This window comes from Argopecten irradians, chromosome 7 (assembly GCF_041381155.1).
Source record: "Argopecten irradians isolate NY chromosome 7, Ai_NY, whole genome shotgun sequence".
Taxonomy (NCBI): Eukaryota; Metazoa; Mollusca; class Bivalvia; order Pectinida; family Pectinidae; genus Argopecten; species Argopecten irradians.
In genome coordinates, this window is record NC_091140.1 from 4,826,930 (window position 1) to 4,846,957 (window position 20,028).

The 20,028-nt window shown below is 35.4% G+C and overlaps 1 protein-coding gene across 1 annotated transcript in view; it reads left to right on the top strand.

Annotated features, from left to right (window-relative positions):
- Positions 1–20,028, top strand: part of LOC138327335 (uncharacterized) — a 102,766-nt gene that overhangs the window by 40,357 nt on the left and 42,381 nt on the right. Inside the window, exons 7-17 of the mRNA XM_069273353.1 lie at positions 5,622–5,870; positions 6,816–7,008; positions 9,246–9,365; positions 9,632–9,670; positions 12,567–12,710; positions 13,156–13,384; positions 13,714–13,843; positions 14,311–14,522; positions 15,831–16,034; positions 18,180–18,318; positions 18,649–18,770. Of these exons, the coding sequence (XP_069129454.1) occupies positions 5,622–5,870; positions 6,816–7,008; positions 9,246–9,365; positions 9,632–9,670; positions 12,567–12,710; positions 13,156–13,384; positions 13,714–13,843; positions 14,311–14,522; positions 15,831–16,034; positions 18,180–18,318; positions 18,649–18,770 (1,781 nt within the window). The remainder of the gene's footprint in view (positions 1–5,621; positions 5,871–6,815; positions 7,009–9,245; positions 9,366–9,631; positions 9,671–12,566; positions 12,711–13,155; positions 13,385–13,713; positions 13,844–14,310; positions 14,523–15,830; positions 16,035–18,179; positions 18,319–18,648; positions 18,771–20,028) is intronic.

The window sequence follows — 20,028 nt, forward strand, 5'->3', positions numbered from 1 at the left end:
CCTTAGTTTGACACTACTGGACAGGCCGGAAACAGAGGTGAGTGTAAATAGATGTCCTAAGTCTGACACTACTGGACAGGCCAGAGACGGAGGTGAGTGTTAATAGATGTCCTAAGTCTGACACTACTGGACAGGCCAGAGACAGAGGTGAGTGTAAATAGATGTCCTAAGTCTGACACTACTAGACAGGCCAGAGACAGAGGTGAGTGTAAATAGATGTCCTAAGTCTGACACTACTGGACAGGCCAGAGACGGAGGTGAGTGTAAATAGATGTCCTAAGTCTGACACTACTGGACAGGCCGGAGACAGAGGTGAGTGTTAATAGATGTCCTAAGTCTGACTCTACTGGACAAGCCGGAGACGGAGATGACTGTAAATAAATGTCCTAAGTCTGACACTACTGGACAGGCTGGAGATGGATGTGAGTGTTAATAGATGTCCTAAGTCTGACACTACTGGACAGGCCGGAGACGGAGGTGAGTGTAAATAGATGTCCTTAGTTTGACACTACTGGACAGGCCGGAGACGGAGGTGAGTGTAAATAGATGTCCTAAGTCTGACACTACTGGACAGGCCAGAGACGGAGGTGAGTGTAAATAGATGTCCTAAGTCTGACACTACTGGACAGGCCAGAGACAGAGGTGAGTATAAATAGATGTCCTAAGTCCTACACTACTGGACAGGCCAGAGACGGAGGTGAGTGTAAATAGATGTCCTTAGTTTGACACTACTGGACAGGCCGGAGACGGAGGTGAGTGTAAATAGATGTCCTTAGTTTGACACTACTGGACAGGCCGGAGACGGAGGTGAGTGTTAATAGATGTCCTAAGTCTGACACTACTGGACAGGCCGGAGACGGAGGTGAGTGTAAATAGATGTCCTAAGTCTGACACTACTGGACAGGCCAGAGACAGAGGTGAGTGTAAATAGATGTCCTAAGTCCTACACTACTGGACAGGCCAGAGACAGAGGTGAGTGTAAATAGATGTCCTAAGTCCTACACTACTGGACAGGCCAGAGATTGAGGTGAATGTAAATAGATGTCCTTAGTCCTACTCTACTGGACAGGCCGGAGACGCAGGTGAGTGTAAATAGATGTCCTTAGTTTGACACTACTGGACAGGCCGGAGACAGAGGTGAGTGTAAATAGATGTCCTAAGTCTGACACTACTGGACAAGCCGGAGACGGAGATGACTGTAAATAAATGTCCTAAGTCTGACACTACTGGACAGGCCAGAGATGGATGTAAGTGTTAATAGATGTCCTACATCTGACACTACTGGACAGGCCAGAGACAGAGGTGAGTGTAAATAGATGTCCTAAGTCTGACACTACTGGACAGGCCAGAGATTGAGGTGAGTGTAAATAGATGTCCTAAGTCTGACACAGCTGGACAGGTCGGAGACGGAGGTAAGTGTAAATAGATGTCCTTAGTTTGACACTACTGGGCAGGCCGGAAACGGAGGTGAGCGTAAATAGATGTCCTTAGTTTGACACTACTGGACAGGCCGGAGACGGAGGTGAGTGTAAATAGATGTGTTAAGTCTGACACGACTTATTCAGCTTATGGCACAGTGTGTGTAATAGTTATTCTGGCATTTTCATGCATCTTCTTCATATTAACCAAAAGTCCATGAGTTATGAATTTAACAATATAAGAAGTTCCCTAAAGGTATGGATTGACAGTTGCATATCTATAGGGGTATACAGTATCAAGGTTCCAAAGACTTTGATATCATGACAGCTAGTACCTTGATTTTTGTATGAGCTAAATATAACCTTGATAAAGATCTTATTTATAGAAAAGGTAAACACTGCTGACAAATAAAGTCTTATATTGAAATATAATTTGATATGTTTGGACAAAAAGGTCTTTGAATAATGCCAAATGTACTTATAAAGTTTACAAAGAGATTTAATCAAGGCCTTAAAATGATGCTGGCTATTATTTGAGAATGCTAATACTCTCCCTCCTTTGGTCAATGTCACAGTGACCTTATCAATTCAAATGTTTTCATTTTGATTAATAATGTGGCCTGAAGAATGTTACTACTTGGACAACTAGCTTTTTCCCAATAGCATTTTATTTGAATTTGTGATGTATGTTATGAGCAAATTAAGGTATCATTTAATATTTAGCTGCAGTTTTAACCCAATGGACCTTTTGTAGTGATTGAATGCATTGTCGGACCAAAATAGATACTGTTCTTGGTAGATTCTAAAATAACATTAGATAATAAACATTTTAAGATTCTAAATTAACGTTAGATAATAAATGTTTGAAGATTTTAAGTACCATAGAAAGAATAACTGTCAATTTTAACTGTATTAGCACAGTATGAAGCCTGTTTTCTATTATAACACAATGTTTGAGAGGTAAACACCAGTCTTACGACCAACCAGTGTTTTATGTAAACAGCTTCCATTGTGCTGTTTGTCGTCACCGCGAGATACGCTGCGACCAGATAAATGGTATACTTGTGTAACAAGTTAAAAGTATATCTGGCTGCTAAGACCATCGTAAAGTGTTGTTAGGGTGAAGTGGTCTTGGCATGGGGCAATATACCCAGGGAACGTTATTTTAGATCAAGTCTACGTGTGTCTATCAGTTGGACGTTAGATCAATGTAACAGAATGAGGCTGCTGTTTGTCAGGTAAGGCAGGAATTATTGGTGCTACGACGGTTCTGTGTCGATATCGAGATGCTCACTGACAGGAAATGGAGTTATGATGGAGATAAATTATTCCTTTTTCTTGAAAACATCAAAGAGAAAATTTAAATAACGATGATTGAAACAATGGATTCGGTCAGGAATGGTGTGTATGTAGCTAGAAGATATGGAAATATTCTTAAGGATCCAAACTGTTTATATCATTATCGTATAACGGGTACCGTAACTTTCCTTAAATCAACGCCTTCTCCAGGTAAACTAGTTGGATTTTGAATTAAATGATGAGTGATTACTTTTGAATTGTGACTTATACACTAGAAATTTAAAAATGACTGATTCTGAAGAGAGAGATATAAAAAGAAGATTTAAAACAAACAGACGGATTATATGTTAATATTGATCAAATTCTTTGTAGGACTAGTCCTATGGACATATAATTAACTACCGATAATGCAGGTTACTCAAGTAATTTATAACATTTCTTTGGTTTTTGGCTTTAATTTTTAGTTTTTTGATGTTTTATTATTAAAGCTGTAAGTCCACATTGCTATATACATTAGTGTAAGACGGTACTTTGTATCTACTAATTTTTGAGTTATTTATGTTTAATTTTTATGTCAAGGTCAAATATCACTATATGTGTCTGAATTTCAAAGATTTCAACAATCCAAAGTTGAACTTGAGTATGGATTGAAATCAAGTAAGGACCATAAATAACTCCAGAAGTGACAAGCACTTCTTAGTTTTAATACATTATCAATTTACTTTAAAAGGCAGTCCTTTAACACAAAATATCTTGAAAGGTGATATACCCCTTTATTTGATTTTTACTATATTGATAACTATATGTAGGATTTTGATGATTAAACTACCACCAAATCCCATATGTGTTACAAAGTCTCATGTCCATGAAATTCTTTTAATACTGCTATATAGTAAAATGCCCACTTGAAGCCTAAGACATAATGCTTTTAATACTGCTATATAGTAAAATGCCCACTTGAAGCCTGAGACATAATGCTTTTAATACTGCTATATAGTAAAATGCCCACTTGAAGCCTGAGACATAATGCTTTTAATACTGCTATATAGTAAAATGCCCACTTGAAGCCTGAAACATAATGCTTTTAATACTGCTATATAGTAAAATGCCCACTTGAAGCCTGAGACATAATGCTTTTAATACTGCTATATAGTAAAATGCCCACTTGAAGCCTGAGACATAATGCTTTTAATACTGCTATATAGTAAAATGCCCATTTGAAGCCTGAGGTATAATGATTCCAAATGGTTTTCTTGGCTATTATTGTTACAGGTATGACCTATATATAATTATTGACACTGTTCTAAATCAAATATCATGGTACCTAATGATGGATCAATATTGGACAGAAATAGCCATGTGATATACCTTAGTTCTCCTGGTAATCAACCACAGGAAAACAGCCTTATTACAGCATGATTACTGCTAATTATCAGTGATTTCCACAGTAAACCTGGCCTAGTTTTTAGTGTTTTTTTGTAACCTTGATATGACCCTTAGTTTGTTACGTTCTATCAGGAAATTTGTCTATTATAGCTAACTATGTGCTACCCTGTAGTAACTAGAGGACGTCTCACATATTAATCAATAATGTCTTTTGCTTTATGAAAGAATTGGTATCAGAAACGTCTAGTGGTAGAAGTTTTTAGTTCTTGGATATACATGTGTTATACTGTGAGTATATTGTGGGTACATGATAGGCTTGAATTGTTTTCCTGATAATCTAGTGTTCACTTTGGTTTCATAGAATTTAAAAATATTTAAAGATGCTCCACCGCCGACAGAGCATAAATGATATTCATTATTTGAACAATGATTGGTGTTTTATCGTGTATATATATGTCTAATTAACACAAAAAATATAAAATAATTTGTTTTGCCTTTGGTGCATGCGCAATCAGTACTTCATTCCATATAGAATATAGTGCCACGGAATTTTTTCGGGATGCAATTAATTATTTTTCATATTTTTAACTTGAAATAAAATTAGAAGCTCAAAATTTTCAATGTTGGTAATGGTGTAAAGTACGTAACTTCTGTAACTGAAGAAAATTACTAAATCGTCTGCTCCTGTTTTTATAGTGAAAAAATACCATTTGTTGGCGGTGTAGCATCTTTAACTAATTTAAACAGTACAAATGTCACATCTTTTACAAATTTTTGGCCTCTTGGCCAATCTCTGGTTCATGGAAACAAAAACCAGTTATATAAAATCTACCTTGAACTTCTTGATATAGATTAAATTTCCTGAAAATTATCAAAACATAAGAGCTCAACTACCGTATTTTCCGTGAATTAAACAATTTTACGAATGAACATGCATCTGATACGTAAATATTTTCATCTTTAATATATTTTCATTGCATATTTTATCTTTTAAACACTTTTTACAGTGATTTGGTCGATGTATAACTTAACAAAACTGGCGAGTAAAACTAAAGATTTTCACATGTGAATCACGACGTAATCATGCAAAAACATGGTCAGATTTTGGTTTTCGTCCACGGATAAGCCGCACTGATGTATAAGCCGCACTACCGATTTTCAGGGAAAAAAGTAGCGGCTTATACTCCGGAAAATACGGTAATGTCTTTTGTTTATTTACTCCTAGCTTATAAAATTAGCTGTTCATTTACCTCTCCACATAATATTATGGGATATGCTCCATAGTTAAGTAGATGATGCATCCAAAATTTACTTGTTTGCTTTAACAAGTACAGAGCCTAGCATCTCCCCATGATGATATTGGTTGCATATGATATGCCTCATCATGACGATACCTCTTACATTCATTTCTTTGTTTTAACAAGTACAGCGCCTGTCATCTCCACATGATGATATTGGTAGCATATGATACACCTCATCATGACGATACCTCTTACATTCATTTCTTTGTTTTAACAGTTACAGCACCTGGTATCTCCACATGATGATATCGGTGATGGTACGCCCCGTCGAGAAGTAGACGATGTCTCTAACATCAGTCCCCATTACATTGAGAGTCTGATCAGTGAAAGTCACCGTGGTGACAAAGACCAGAATGATGATATTGTGAACACAGATGCTGAGGACATGGATTATCCGGAGACGAGAAGGAAGTTATCTCGTGCCCAGACTCCTTCAGCGAGTATCCGGCCAACCATCACAGATAGGGTACCATACTTTTTATGTCCTTCCCCATGAAAAGAGGCATATAATATTAAAAGACTTTTTCATATGTGGATATGAGGGATAGGGATATTCTACCCGAGGGTCACAAAATGTGGTAAACCCCAAGGCTTGCCGAGGGTTTTGCAACATTTTGTGATCCCGAGGGTAGAATATCACTATCCTTCATATCCACTTATGAAAGAGTATTTTTCTTTCATACCTAGACGTTTTATTGCAATTTTACAACTATAATAGCCCATCATTTTGAAATAAAATCGAAGAAATCCACGACTGAAAGTCAATTTTCCATACATGAAAAATTCCGTTATATTTTTAACAAAATTTCTGTTGTGTGCAACTTGTATAGTAAAACCAGTCATATTTGTGAAAAAAATGCTAAAATTTTACCGAGAAAATAGAAATTTTGTTGACGCCGTGACATCACGAGGCTTTATTGCATGGGTAGCCATGCAATACAGTCTCAGGGGACATGAGTGTATTGCTCTAGACGAGCCAGTATTACACCTGTAGGTATGACAGAATAACTCGGTCATATCCAGTTGGGTACAACTTTATTACAGGGAAAGGGAGACAATAATCAAGTCTACCAATACTGACAAAATAGACCCTTGATAATCTGGACACTAGCGTCCATCTTCAACCATCTGGGGTGCAAAATTTCCACATTTTGTTTACTAAGTCAATGATCTGTTCCCTTCTATTTCCATCCGTACACTGAGTTTCCAGACTATTGGCTTTAAGATTATCGCAGGCTCACTTATGTACATTCAGAATCTTTGACTATGTTTATGCTATCAGTCTGAAAGTAACACACCTTTTATCGCAACCAAATCCTGGAACTCCTTCTTATTAGACTATAAAAAGAATGAAAATAATGGCACAGCAAAGGTATGATATAGATAATCATGTATAATTCTTGTTTACTAGTCCTCCAACGTGTCCAATGCCGCATTCATGCCTAAGAAGATGATACACCCCATAGCTAGTCTGGTGAACCCTCACGCTCAGCTGGCCGCTCAGGAGGCAGAGCAAGCCGAACAGGAATATGTTGCTGCTCGGGAAAACATGGCGTCCTCCATGAGAGTTTTGTCAGGGAGCAAGACTCGACAGCAACAACATGGTAATATTAACATTAGATGTTGTTGTGGGGTTTAAAGATGTTGGCCTTTTTGGAATATTAACAAATCAGATTTGTATTTTTTTCACACTGTGAAGGTCAGTTATATGTTTATTTTCAGCAACTGAAGTTCATCGGTGTAAAGGTCAGTTATATGTTTATTTTCAGCAACTGAAGTTCATCGGTGTAAAGGTCAGTTATATGTTTATTTTCAGCAACTGAAGTTCATCGGTGTAAAGGTCAGTTATATGTTTATTTTCAGCAACTGAAGTTCATCGGTGTAAAGGTCAGTTATATGTTTATTTTCAGCAACTGAAGTTCATCGGTGTAAAGGTCAGTTATATGTTTATTTTCAGCAACTGAAGTTCATCGGTGTAAAGGTCAGTTATATGTTTATTTTCAGCAACTGAAGTTCATCGGTGTAAAGGTCAGTTATATGTTTATTTTCAGCAACTGAAGTTCATCGGTGTAAAGGTCAGTTATATGTTTATTTTCAGCAACTGAAGTTCATCGGTGTAAAGGTCAGTTATATGTTTATTTTCAGCAACTGAAGTTCATCGGTGTAAAGGTCAGTTATATGTTTATTTTCAGCAACTGAAGTTCATCGGTGTAAAGGTCAGTTATATGTTTATTTTCAGCAACTGAAGTTCATCGGTGTAAAGGTCAGTTATATGTTTATTTTCAGCAACTGAAGTTCATCGGTGTAAAGGTCAGTTATATGTTTATTTTCAGCAACTGAAGTTCATCGGTGTAAAGGTCAGTTATATGTTTATTTTCAGCAACTGAAGTTCATCGGTGTAAAGGTCAGTTATATGTTTATTTTCAGCAACTGAAGTTCATCGGTGTAAAGGTCAGTTATATGTTTATTTTCAGCAACTGAAGTTCATCGGTGTAAAGGTCAGTTATATGTTTATTTTCAGCAACTGAAGTTCATCGGTGTAAAGGTCAGTTATATGTTTATTTTCAGCAACTGAAGTTCATCGGTGTAAAGGTCAGTTATATGTTTATTTTCAGCAACTGAAGTTCATCGGTGTAAAGGTCAGTTATATGTTTATTTTCAGCAACTGAAGTTCATCGGTGTAAAGGTCAGTTATGTTCATTTTCAGCAGGTTTAGGTCATTAGTGTTAAGGTCATTTATATTTAGTTTCATTTGGTGAAGGTTGTCAGTGTAAATGTTAGTAATCCCCTGCTTTCTCCAAAACGGAGGATATTAATTGGGATTGTCTGTCTGTCTGTCTGTCTGTCTGTCTGTTCGTCTGTCTGTAACACTTCGTTTCCGTGCAATAATGGTCACAAATGTAAACCAATTTTCTTCAAACTTGATGACAAGGTTAAATGCCTTAATGACTCAGCCAAGTTTGATTGCTACTGTCGATGGACTTTATTTAGCTGAGTTATGGCCCTTTGAATTAATAAAAACGTCATTTTCTGCCATTTCCATGCAATAAGTGTAATAAATGTAAAGCGATTTTTCTTCAAACTTAGTAACAAGGTTATATGCCATAAGGACTCGGTCAAGTTTGATCGCAATTGTCGATGGACCTTATTTAGCAGAGTTATGGCCCTTTGAATTATTAAAAACGTCATTTTCTGTCATTACCGTGCAATAAGTGTAACAAATATAAACAGATTTTCTTCAAACTTAGTAACAAGGTTGTATGCCTTAAAGACTCGACCAAGTTTGACCTTATTTAGCGCAGTTATGGCCCTTTGCTTAAATAAAAAAAAAGTCAGTTTCTGCCACTTCTGTACAATAACTATAATAAATATCAACCGATTTTCTTCAAACTTGGTTGCAAGGTTGAATGCCTTAAGTGCCTGGCCAGGTTCAATCAACTCTTTCAGTAGAGGTATTTATCAGAGTTATGGCCCTTTAATTTACTACAAATGTCATTTTTCTACAGTTTCTGTTTAATAACTAAAAAATGTTAAAACTAATATTGTTTAAGCTTGGTAACAAAGTTAAATGCCTTTAGGACTTAGCCAAGTTTGATCGCCACTTTTGGCAGATCTTAATTAGCAGAATTATGTCCCTTTGATTTAATAAAAAAAGTTGTTTTCTGCCTGAAAGTGGGGGATGGAAATTCCACAAATTTGCTTGTTATGTTTAATTGGGGTGGGTGAAGGTCATTTATAATTTATTTTCATTGGGTCAAGGTCATCATTGTACGGAGCCAGTTATGTTTATTTTCAGTGGGTGAAGGTCATTACTGTAAAGGTCACTTTTGCTTATTTTCAGCAGGTGAAGGTCACACACAAAATGATGGATTACCCATATTCAGGCCAACGACAGGAAGTCCAAAAATTGAGAACTGGAAATCATTTAACAAGGACTGGACTTACGGACAGGATATTCTAAGTAAGTATATAATGTACACTATTGAAATATTTTAGGATTAGATAATTAATAAAATGAATTCATCCAGGAAATGTTAATTATCAAAGCTGAATTTTAATTCGGTATATTACTTTGAAATAGTTATAGATAGATTTTTTTGGCTGAATAAACTATGACTCTAATCAGTATTCGTGTATATATATTTAATTATTGATGTTGGTTCTTCTGAAAATATAAGAAACTTTGATACACAATATAAAACTGTTTTTCCTTCGCCCACCTCGTAGGACATTCTGTAAGTCCAGTTGCACGGGCTTACTCTCAAGGTAATCTATGCACCTTGAAGGTGTTTCTGTTACCATGGTGACATTTTTTGTTTTATATGTTGTTTTTTTCCAATAATGTCTTTAACATCACATTTTCAGTTGTTTGATTTGTTAAGAAACTTGTGTTCACCTATACTTTTTCATTTCCTGATAACATTTTCTATCAAATTGAAAAAAAAAAACATTGTGATCTTAATAATTTCACAGAAAAGCTCAGTTCTGTAGATTGATAGAAGACAAAAAGGATAGATTTATATGGGGAAATGATGATCTTTTGTGAATATATATAAAAGTATACGTTCCGGGGTTATGATGTATCATGTAGTCCGTACAGCTGTCTATAGGTATTTTGTATATAATAATGAGTGTATAAACATTGTGTTTGAACAAAATATAGATTATAATTGGAATTGGTCAGTCATGCTTGTACCCTTCTGGTTAAATTCCTTAAGAAACATGTTGGTGACATTGTACAATGCTTGCTTTTAGAAACATTATATTTCTTTTTAGTTGATAATTGAATAATTTACTTTTGAAATAGATGCGACCAATTCCAATTTTAGAATTTTGCGGGACAAGGAAACTCACAAAGTTTTTAATGTCTTAGTAATGGTGATGGTTATTAAATGTTTCATGTATTGTATATGCAATTATTTTTTAATTTAACCTTATTTATGTTTTCCATTTTAGCATATGATTAATTTAAATCATTTATAGATATTTTATTTAACCTCTGTTCTTCTCATGTATTTTTTTCTTAATTAATATGAATAAATTACACAGTAAAAAGTTCACCAGGGGAGATAACTAAAATCTAAAGTTGGGAAAGGATATGAACTTTAGACTTGGTTTTTGGCTAATTTGTTAATAATGATAAAGTAAGATTGAATATGTTGTTGAATTAATAATTGAAATATTAAATTAATTACAGTGGAACTTGCTTGATACAAACTCATATAATTTCGACAACCCGGCTTAATATGAAGTACTTTGCCAGCCCCGGCCGAATTCGTTCTTTATCTTTATTTAACAAACTCGGAAAATTCGAATTAGGAACACTCAAAAAAATCGGATAATACGGCGTAAATTTTTTGTCCGAATGACAAAAATCATACATAAAATGTTTGTATAACTAGAATTGGGAGCTTTTGGTCACCGAGAATGCCAAAAATGCTGATTTCTTTTTTTATTTTATTTGCTGTAAAACAAAATTTCAAAAGCTGCTTACAACTACAAAAACATGAAAAAACTGTTTAATGAACAATCAGCGATAATCAATTGTAAAGCTGCAGTACATGTTCATTACTTACATAAACATTACCCCGACTGAAATAGTGACATGATAAAAAAAACAGGTGCAGCCTGTCACATGTATGATGTGATCACTCCAGCGGAACAAATCTCTAGCCACCTGGCACTGTGTTCCAAATGAAATCACAACTTGGAACTGTACACAATAACTGTTTTTATAGAGCGATGCTACAATTATTTAGGTGTGAACAATGTTAGTGCTTTGAACTTTTTACTCGGCAAAATAGACTTTACACCGTTCACCATCGTTTGATCATGAGTTGACAGGCGCAGCATTACTTTCTACATAACTTCCTATGAACACATGTGTCTCAGTTACGTAAGTTATGTCTGTATGTGCGTGAAAAAATTGTTGTGACTGCAGATAATGAATCTATATTTTCGATTTATTTAGGTTTTGTTGTTATAATTTTGCAACCACAATCAACGATTTTGATACCTTTCATGCTCACATCGTTTTACGACACGGAACAAGTAGATCTATTACCATGTAGTAGACTTAATTGAGAGCTCGCTTAATTCAAACACTCAGATAACTCAAAGTTTTATATTGGCCCCTTCGAGTTCGTATTAACCGAGTTCCACTGTAACTGAAGCAAGAAACTGAAGCAGGTAGAGAAGGGAGATAACCAATACATATTTAAGAAGGGAGATAACTTAATCATTATGTTTAACCTTTTTTAGCTTGTCTATTCGAAGAATAGGGGGAGCTAATGTTGTCACCCCGGCGTCGGCGTCAGCGTTGGCGTCCCATTTCACGTTAAAGTTTTTGAGCAAGTTTCTGTTTCGTCAATTGTTTAAGCTTAAGTCATCATAAATGTTTATGATTTTATTTTCCTAATGTGTATGGATGCTGAACGTGATAATACAACCAATTTGGGGCCCTTTAGGGTTTTTTTGAGTCTGTTAATTTGTCATATTTCCATGTTTAGATAGTAAATACTTGAACATCAACTTCTTCTGAATAGGCGAGCTTTGCTGTTCTCCAACAGCTCTTGTTTTTTATCTTGTTTTGCTCCTCAATTCCTTTCTCAGTCTCTGTTTTTTAACTTCTCCATGTTTGAGCATCTAATTCAGTTACCTTTTTATCAATGTTCAATGTTTTTCCTATTTTTTAATGTTGAATTTCTACAGGTTTTTTCCCCCTAAATACGTGGTAGAAAATCTGTAGTTAAAACATTGCCATTGAAGTTAGGGAAACCTGAAATGATTTTAACTATTTACAGTTAAAAAAGCATTTATGTCTTTGTGTTATTGACATTTGTTCTATAGTGGAGGAATGAGAATGAGTACATGTAATTCTGTGTTCTTAATCAGTATATAGGTATATATAATTGCATGTTTAAGAGATGTAAAAAACTATTTTTAATACCTATCAGAAGAGTGTGAATTAAATAATGTTAAGCAATGTAATGACTGTAAACGGATTCATTGTAGTTGTACTATTTTTTTAGCGCTTTTAACATAATATACATTTTTTTGCATCTATGCTAAAAATTTGACTACTCTAATATAAGTAGATTTACAGTGATGATTATAAATTGATTAACAATTTAATTGCTGTGAGATATGTTTGACTATATAGGTAAACTGAATTTTGTGGGACGTAGTGGTACAGCTGTTGACGTACGTTATGCAGCCCATGACCAGAGTGAGGCTCCAGAGACCGAAACACCACAGGTGCTGGCTTTTTACACTTCCCAGAACCCGGAAAGTAAGGAGCCAGAAGGTATGTTACCATGGCAATTAGGACAGCAACATCTGTTACAGTCAACACATAAAATAACAGATAGTTACCATGTCCTGTACATCAAGACTTTCAAGTTTTTTTACTAACTGGTAAATGCATTGACCGATCGCCAGGTGTAATACAGTCACACCTCTTATTCACAATTGCAAAAATATCCCAACAAAAAATTATCAGCTACATGGGAATATGGTAATGGACACTTACTTATGAAAATATTGAACAAAAATGAAACATCAAAAGACTTTTTATACAAAAAGTAAATGAATTAAAAAGAAAAAAACGATTGACAGATTTCTTAAGTAACTTCTATCAGCAGGTACAGTAGATGATCAGGTTTACAATTTAAACTTATTGTTGTTAGCATTTCCAAAAGCAGTTACTGCGAAGAGATATTGTTTTAAAAATTGATTGTTTGTTTGTGCAGTATTGGGTCCTCTGCCTGTTGAGGCTAATCATGTAAAATCCATCAGTAACCAAGAACTGGAAGAGTTCTACCAGTTTACAGATGGACATTATCCTGCTAAACTTCCAAAATATCGACCCTATTCGTCACCAAGTAAATCTGCTCCAAGGTCAGAGGTCAAGGACAAAAAGACAGAACACAAAATTCAACAAAAAGTACAGCCTCTGGGCAGGAAACTTCTAAGTAATAAGTGAGTTTTTCTTGGTTGGTTCTAGTACTGCTTAGAAAGAGTTACTTCCCCTGTATTGGTTAATATGTATACATTGTAATGCGTTTCAGGATGTCGGGATATACATATGTGTTTGCCTCGTTAACACGGATTAGATATTTACTTTATAGTGTTACTCTACTGAAATGTACTTATAAAATCACACAGAAAATACCGTACATCACCTCACATTCTTTTAAACAAATTTCTTACCAATCTTCTAAATCCTTAAACTACCTTCCTTTATGTGACTTGTTGGATTATGTGCAGACCAGGTATAGAGATAATTCCCATGTGCTTTCGTTTTGCAGAGAAAATGAGGAGCAACCAGCAGATGAGAAGGATCTGGAGGTGGTGGGGACTGGTCACTTGGTGCGACTTGACCAAGTGGTTACTATGATTGATGATGTTACAGAAGATATGGCTCACTATAAAGAAAAGGTAGGACAGACAGCCAAATACTAGCTACAGATCCATTTCTCAGAAATATATGTAGGGCCTTTCTAAGAAAAATGTGAAAAATAAAGACAGAAAATAGATTCAGAAACAACTTTTGGCATAATAATTTAATGTGTAAAGATAGTTAAGAATTAACTGGAGATAATTCTTAATTAGTCGCAATTCTACCTAACTTATGTTTATGTTAACCTGCTGATTTTTGTGGCGAATTTCTCCTTTGCGTGCCTTGCTACTTTGGATTTCACTGATCGTCTTTGCAGTACACAGAATTTATTGCACTCAGAAATAAATGGGTTTACAGTATGATGTGGATCTTATAGAAATAATTATCATAAATATTACCAGTAAGTCAAGTAGTTTAATTTCTATCTAAATCTTTATAATTGATCTTGACATTAACAGCTTGTGTAATTTATTCCTTTGAGAATCTGTCTGTGATTTGTATATAGTTGGCCCCGACCCCCCAGCCTGGTTTCCGACAGCCGTCCAGTATGGGTGTTCCCATGAGGCCGTTGTCGCGCCCCAGTACGGCCACGGGAGTGAGATCAGCCAGTCCTATAGTAGCCAGCTATCCCCAGGGGATGAGGTCAGCCTCGCCCACATATCACGTCCACCATACCATGAGGTCAACTAGTCCAGTACAAAGGTCAAATACACCAACGTAAGTCATCTACACTATGTTCTGCACATTTATCAACAGAAATATATTTAATGTTGATTTACTGATATATAATTCTAATACAACAGTGAGGGGTTACAGTGGTGGATCCAAAGCTGGGGGAGTCAAGCTGTACTGATGTGGTCAGAAACCTTTATATAGAAATGAAGATTGGTAAAGCTTCTCTTCTGCTCTATTCACTGTACTGATGTGGTCAGAATACTTTGTCAGAAGATATGTTCTGTATATTCCTTTTGGGGACCTTATATTTGACAAGAAGATTAACTGGGGTAAGAGACATTATAAGAAAGCTATGATACAAAAAAAAAAGAAAACTATATTTAACTCATTTTCCAAGATAAATCTTTTCACCACTACAGCCTATCTATCATTCTAATTACCACCAGTCTTCAATACACTGGTTTCAAAATACCAAAACAGTGTTGGTAAAGTATGATTACCACTAATTAGTCATACTATCCCGTGACTGTGATGTCATAATTTCATGGAAAGGTGGGACTAATTGTACCTGGCCCACTGAAGATGGGACTTATTGTACTTGACCCACAAAAGGTGGGACTAATTGTACTCGACCCATGAATGGTGGGACTAATTATACTCGACCCACAAAAGGTGGGACTAATTGTACTCGGCCCACAGAAGGTGGGACTAATTGTACTTTGTCCATGGAAAGTGGGACTAATTGTACTTGGCCCAAGGAAGGTGGGACTAATTGTACTTGGCCCAGGAAATGTGGGACTAATTGTACTTGGCCCACGAAAGGTGAGATTAATTGTACTCGGCCCAAGGAAGATGGGACTAATTGTACTCGGCCCTCATCGTTTCTGTAGTTTGAAACCGTTGTATTGACCACAGCCTCTGACACCTCTGGCTTAGGAATTAGCACAATTAATAATAATCTTACTTCCTTATGGAATGGCTAATGCACACAACCTATCTAATTTAGATATTATTATGTATTCAAGACAATTCGATTGAACAAGTTCAGTTGACTTGATGCACAATTACAATTTTAGCTGAAAGTATTAATCAATCTTTCTTATCAACCTGACTGTAAGAGATTCTACTTAATACATAAACTTGATATCTGCATAATAATTAGTCTTTCTTACTGTTCTTCTTCATTTTCTAGATTATAATTTCATGCTAAAAAGTGAAATGATTTTGAATTTTGATACACAGTATTGTAAATCACTACTGATAAAGAAGATGTTTTTTAACATTATCTTGATCTTGTTACGTTGTTGATGTTGATTCCATTGTTTTCTGATATCTCCTTCTTGTTATCAGTCAGCCCGTCACGTCTGCTGATGTTGTTGTGTCACGACCTTTCTTCTTGACCTCTAACCCCTTCTCAAGCCGTGATATACTCATACCCTCTCCTGATGCACCTGAAAAATTCACATCTCAAAAGTCTGTGCCCACACCAACTAACTCTGTGATTCAGGCGATTGACTGGCGAGGCAAAATCACACCGGACTCCATGCGATACAAGTGAGACTAACATTGTCGACTGACTGAACTTGATTGAACCAATCTAAAACATAAACAGACCTGAGTTATCTCAGATATGTAATTGTGAAATATATAAATTTTAGCAGTTGATTTGTCAGTTACATATATTTACTCAGTGATCAGTAGATTGGTTCAGTCATGTTAGTCATAGAGAAAAGGGAGAGCACTGTAGTTATATACTGTGTAAAAGCTGGACAAAGGGGAGAGCACTGTAGTTATATACCGTGTAATAGTTCATGGACAAAGGGGAGAGCACTGTAGTTATATACCGTGTAATAGTTCAAGGACAAAGGGGAGACAACTGTAGTTATATACTGTGTAATAGTTCATGGACAAGGGAGTAGAGCACTAGTTATATACCGTACGTGTAATAGTTCGTGGACAAAGGGGTAGAGCACTGTAGTTACATACCGTGTAATAGTTCATGGACAAAGGGGTAGTGCACTGTAGTTATATACCGTACGTGTAATAGTTCATGGACAAAGGGGTAGAGCACTGTAGTTATATACCGTGTAATAGTTCATGGACAAGGGGGTAGCGCACTGTTGTAAACTTGTTATAGTTCATGGACAAAGGGGAGAGCACTGTAGTTATATGCTGTGTAATAGTTCATGGACAAGGGGGTAGAGCACTGTTGTAAACTTGTTATAGTTCATGGACAAAGGGGAGAGCACTGTAGTTATATGCTGTGAAATAGTTCATGGACAAAGGGGAGAGCACTGAAGTTATATACCGTGTAATAGTTCATGGACAAAAGGGGAGAGCAATGTAGTTATATACCATGTAATAGTTCATTGACAAAGGGGAGAGCACTGTAGTTATATGCTGTGTAATAGTTCATGGACAAAGGGGAGAGCACTGTAGTTATATACCGTGTAATAGTTCATGGACAAAGGGGAGAGCACTGTAGTTATATGCTGTGTAATAGTTCATGGACAAAGGGGAGAGCACTGTAGTTATATGCTGTGTAATAGTTCATGGACAAAGGGGAGAGCACTGTAGTTATATACCGTGTAATAGTTCATGGACAAGGGGGAGAGTATTTCACTGGTACCTATACCTTGTAATAGTTACAAAAATCCATGTTTCTAAAAATTTGTTTGGATTATAAATTGCAAAGTAATTTTTTTCTGATTCAGGAAAACTTTTCATGTTGCAATCAGTTACAAATATCTGTAAATAAGTTACTGATATAATCAATTTAAACTAATTACTAAAAGGCCATATAGCATGCTAATTAACTCAGCTTTTAAACTATTTAATATGTTCTAATCTACAAAGCAACTAAGAAGTATATTAATTGATTTAGATTACTTATCTATGCTTGATTTACATAAACAAATATCTCATTTGATAAAATGGAAGGCTGAAAATTGGGAAATTGGTGGCTTATTGGGGCTTATATATCTGTAGGAATTTTGTGGGTAACCACAACCCAATTTGCATTACAATTTGCGGTTGTCTGGGATAAAACAATTGAAATGCATTTAGATATAACTGCAAAAATCATCAAAGTCTTTAACTTGCGTCATCATTTTGTAATTTAATTGGATATCCTCTGCGTCCTCAAACATTTCTTATAATGTTGTCAAAAGTCAAATTGTCAAGGAGGTACGTCCCTTATTCCGTCTATGCATACATGTATAAATAACTTATCTGCTCCTACAGGTAGGTATTGAGTGCGACGTCATGTGTTTGCAAGCATAATGTCATGTTTTTCTCTCAAACTAATATGACGTCACAATTGATACCATAATTCCCCTAGGAGGAAACTGTAATATATGAAGGTGAAATAGGGACTTTTGGTCAAATAGGATATTTTACATTAAATCAGTATGGGAAAAGTCACAAGTGTTTAAACTATAGCATGCATACAGTAGTTGATAAGCTAATGCGTCATTCACTGTTTTATTGATTACATTATATACTTAATCGGTAAAATATATATATTATATCATTATATCAAAAATTACTTTGTGAGTAATGGTGTAATGTTTATTTTTTTTTAATTTTTATGTTCTTACCCAAACTTTCATCTAGTGTTCACATAAAAGTTAGACAACTTGTACATATTTCTCATTTGTGATCCGTCACATTTTATATGAGTTATTTCCCCTTATACAGATGGCAGGCCACACGGTTTGGTGGCCATACTTATGTGAAAAACTTGGCCAAGTCTAAACGTCCTGTAGGTGCTACACATGCAGGCAAGCGGCCACGCACTGCACCGGTCACTGCCAGGGAAAGATGGAAAACAGACAAGGTCAGAGATTTTATGTAATAGGTTACTGTATAATATTGTTATCTCACTAGAGCTTAAATAACCTTCCACTGCTTCTTACTACTAGATATAATACAAAGACGGTAATGATTAATTCTTTGTTATAGTAAACTTAATCTATCAAATGCCTCTCTTGAAACTGAAAAAAAAAGAAACTTAGACTTCAATATGTAGCTTTTCTATATAAGACTTCTAAAAGCAGAAACAGAGTAGGATTGTAAATAATTTTATTTTTCTATTTTTAAAGAGGGAAAGGGACTTTGGAAACAATCAATTTAGATATTGACTATAAGTTAATTGTATTGTTTGTAGCCGAGTGACCAGAATACCAGAATTGCATCACAGGCCGCCACTAACAGTATGATGCAGGTGGACCAGGAGGCCGTCGACTCCATGATGGTTGTTCAACATATCCTAGGTAGTAGTGACTCAAGGTAAGGTCAAAGGTAATATATATGGCTTAAAGTAAGGTTAAAAGGTCATTACCATGACTCAAAGAAATGTCAAAGGTCATTGCTATGACTCAAAGTAAGGTCAGAGGTCATTACTATGACTCAAAGTAAGATCAAAGGTCATCATTATCTCTCAAAATAAGGTCAAAGGTCATCACTATGTCTCAAAGTAAGGTCAAAGGTCATTACTATGACTCAAAGTAAGGTCAAAGGTCATACGTATCTATGGCTTAAAGTGAGGTCAAAAGTCATTACTATGGCTCAAAGTAAGGTCAAAGGTCATACATACATATGGCTTGAAGTAAGGTCAAAGGTCATTACTATGGCTTAAAGTAAGGTCAAAGGTCATTACAATGACTCAAAATAAGGTCAAAGGTCATAGCTTTGTCTTAAAGTAAGGTCAAACGGTCATTATTATCACAGAGTAAATTAAGTCATTTAAGTCAATATTTTGTATGTTAAGTCAGAAGTATTTACTGTGACTTGGGGTCAAAAACCATTACTTTGATTTTACAAAAAAGATTAACGGTCATTACTGTGGTCAAGGTAAGTTTAGATATCAGGACAGTTACTCTAGCTAAGTTAAGAGGTCATTAACTGTGACTCAAGTTTAAGATAAGGTTAAAGGTGAAGGGTCAATTATTATTGTGACACTGATTGAGTCAGTAAGGTAAAATGTCATACATAATTCAAAATAGGAGGATAGGATCTCAAAACAATTTAAGAATTGGTAATAGACTGTTATGAAAAGAAAGAAAATCAGAGTTTGTTTTGTGTTTTCTTGATACATTTGTGTATCAATAATGTAGAAGCTAAAATGTTAAATCAGTGATTCCTTACTATCATTAGAAATCATACCTCATCCATACTGTGTATAAATCATACCTTATCCATACTGTATATAAATCATACCTTATCCATACTGTGTATAAATCATACCTTATCCATACTGTGTATAAATCATACCTTATCCATACTGTATATAAATCATACCTTATCCATACTGTGTATAAATCATACCTTATCCATACTGTATATAAATCATACCTTATCCTTACTGTGTATAAATCATACCTTATCAATACTGTGTATAAATCATACCTTATCCATACTGTGTATAAATCATACCTTATCCATACTGTGTATAAATCATACCTTATCCATACTGTATATAAATCATCCATTATCCATACTGTGTATAAATCATACCTTATCCATACTGTGTATATAAATCATACCT